Source organism: Amphimedon queenslandica, unplaced genomic scaffold (genome assembly GCF_000090795.2).
Source record: "Amphimedon queenslandica unplaced genomic scaffold, v1.1 AMPQUscaffold_12814, whole genome shotgun sequence".
NCBI lineage: Eukaryota > Metazoa > Porifera > Demospongiae > Haplosclerida > Niphatidae > Amphimedon > Amphimedon queenslandica.
In genome coordinates, this window is record NW_003546950.1 from 24618 (window position 1) to 26200 (window position 1583).

Sequence of the window (1583 nt, forward strand, 5' to 3'; positions counted from 1 at the left end):
AAATGGCTGCATGTAGCTAAGATGGCTCTATCCAGCAGTCACAGTATCACTTTTTCTTTACTTGAAGAATGATCTGATGGGACATGGACCTGCGCATAGACTTTTGGAGTAGATTGGTGTAAGAATTATCCTTGTAGCACCAACCAATACTGAGATACACACCGACAACTGGATTGACAGGACTTGATGATGATGAAGAAGATGATGAAGATGAAAAAAGGTGGCTGAACAAAACGGCCAGTTCGCTGATTTTTGAATTTCCTCTTAGACAGGGCCTAGAGCCACGCTAGTGGTACCATTGGAGTCCTCTGGTCAAGATAAGGTCCTCTAAGAAGTCTGGTAAGCATAGGAGCTCGTTTTCCCGGTATAGCAAGGCTGCAAAAGTCGTGGCAGCCATTTTGTTTGGGGGTGAATCCTACTTAGTAACGCTAGCGCGTTACTAATATAATTCAATGAAAGAATACCAATTATTAATATCATTCTCTCTCTTTCTCTCTCTCTCTTCCTACTTGTGATAATTCGTTGTTCTTTGTCTCAAGTTGCATCACTTGTTGTTGAAGTGTCTTTATTTTCTCATGAAGTCCTTCTCTCTCTTTTAATAACCTGTTAACCTCTCTTCCCTTATCCCCCACCTTTGTCTCTTTCTTTCCTTCTACTTCTCTCTTTAAACATCTTATGATGTCCTCCTGCTGGTGTAATCTGTGCCGCTACAATAAATAATAATAAAACAATTTTAGAAGTTGCTCAAAAATTTGGCTAAACACCCTGTACTATAGTACAGGGTGTTTGGCCAAAAATCACTAAGGAAAAATATAAATAATATTAAAATGTAAATATAATACCATACATAAATTACATGTACATATCCATCTTACTAGTGTCACTATTTCATTTTCTAGTTTGCTAACATGTCTTGCTTTACTCATCAATCTCCTATTTCTCTTAGCATGACTCTGACACTGGTACCTCTCAAAGAGGACCTGACTATGCAGCGATGACAATAACTGACTGAGAACCCTCAGTTCTTCAACGTGAGGACAGCAACCGAAATGATCCCAATCCATAGCCTCTAGATCAGAGAGGGAGAGGCCATCACTTTTATTAGAGTTTGATTTGTGAAGAACTAAACCAGTTTGTATAAATATATCTAATGCCTCAAGAGGTGAAGAAGAATGAGTTAAAATGGAGGCTGAGCCATTCAACACATTCTCTCTCTTCTCTTTAAGCACTGTTCTAGCTACCAGCTGTGGACCTGTGCTAGTGTTATTTATAGACGCAAGAGGAAAACCTTCTTTGTCTTGATTAGGAACTTTTTGAGGACTTTCCTGTGACTCGGCTATTTTTTGAAGTTTTTGTGATGCTAGTAGTACAGTCTCTTCCACACTGGGACAAGATACGTGTACAGTAGGCGGAGAGAAAGGCTGGGCGGAGTTACTGACCGACTGCAAGTTTAACGAGTTAGTACAATCAGTTCTCCTTCTCTCCTCTTCTCTTGGTGGAGTGGGAGACTGAGAGAGAGAGTCGAAATAAGCTCCGCCCTGTGCTCCTCTGTTACACTGATCACACTCAGATACTTGATATAT

General features: G+C 40.2%; 1 protein-coding gene across 1 annotated transcript in view; it reads right to left on the reverse strand.

Annotated features, from left to right (window-relative positions):
- Positions 1 to 1583, reverse strand: part of LOC109586668 (hamartin-like) — a 7723-nt gene that overhangs the window by 2236 nt on the left and 3904 nt on the right. The window contains exon 9 of the mRNA XM_020002871.1: positions 923 to 1548. Coding sequence (XP_019858430.1) covers positions 923 to 1548 — 626 coding nt within the window. The remainder of the gene's footprint in view (positions 1 to 922; positions 1549 to 1583) is intronic.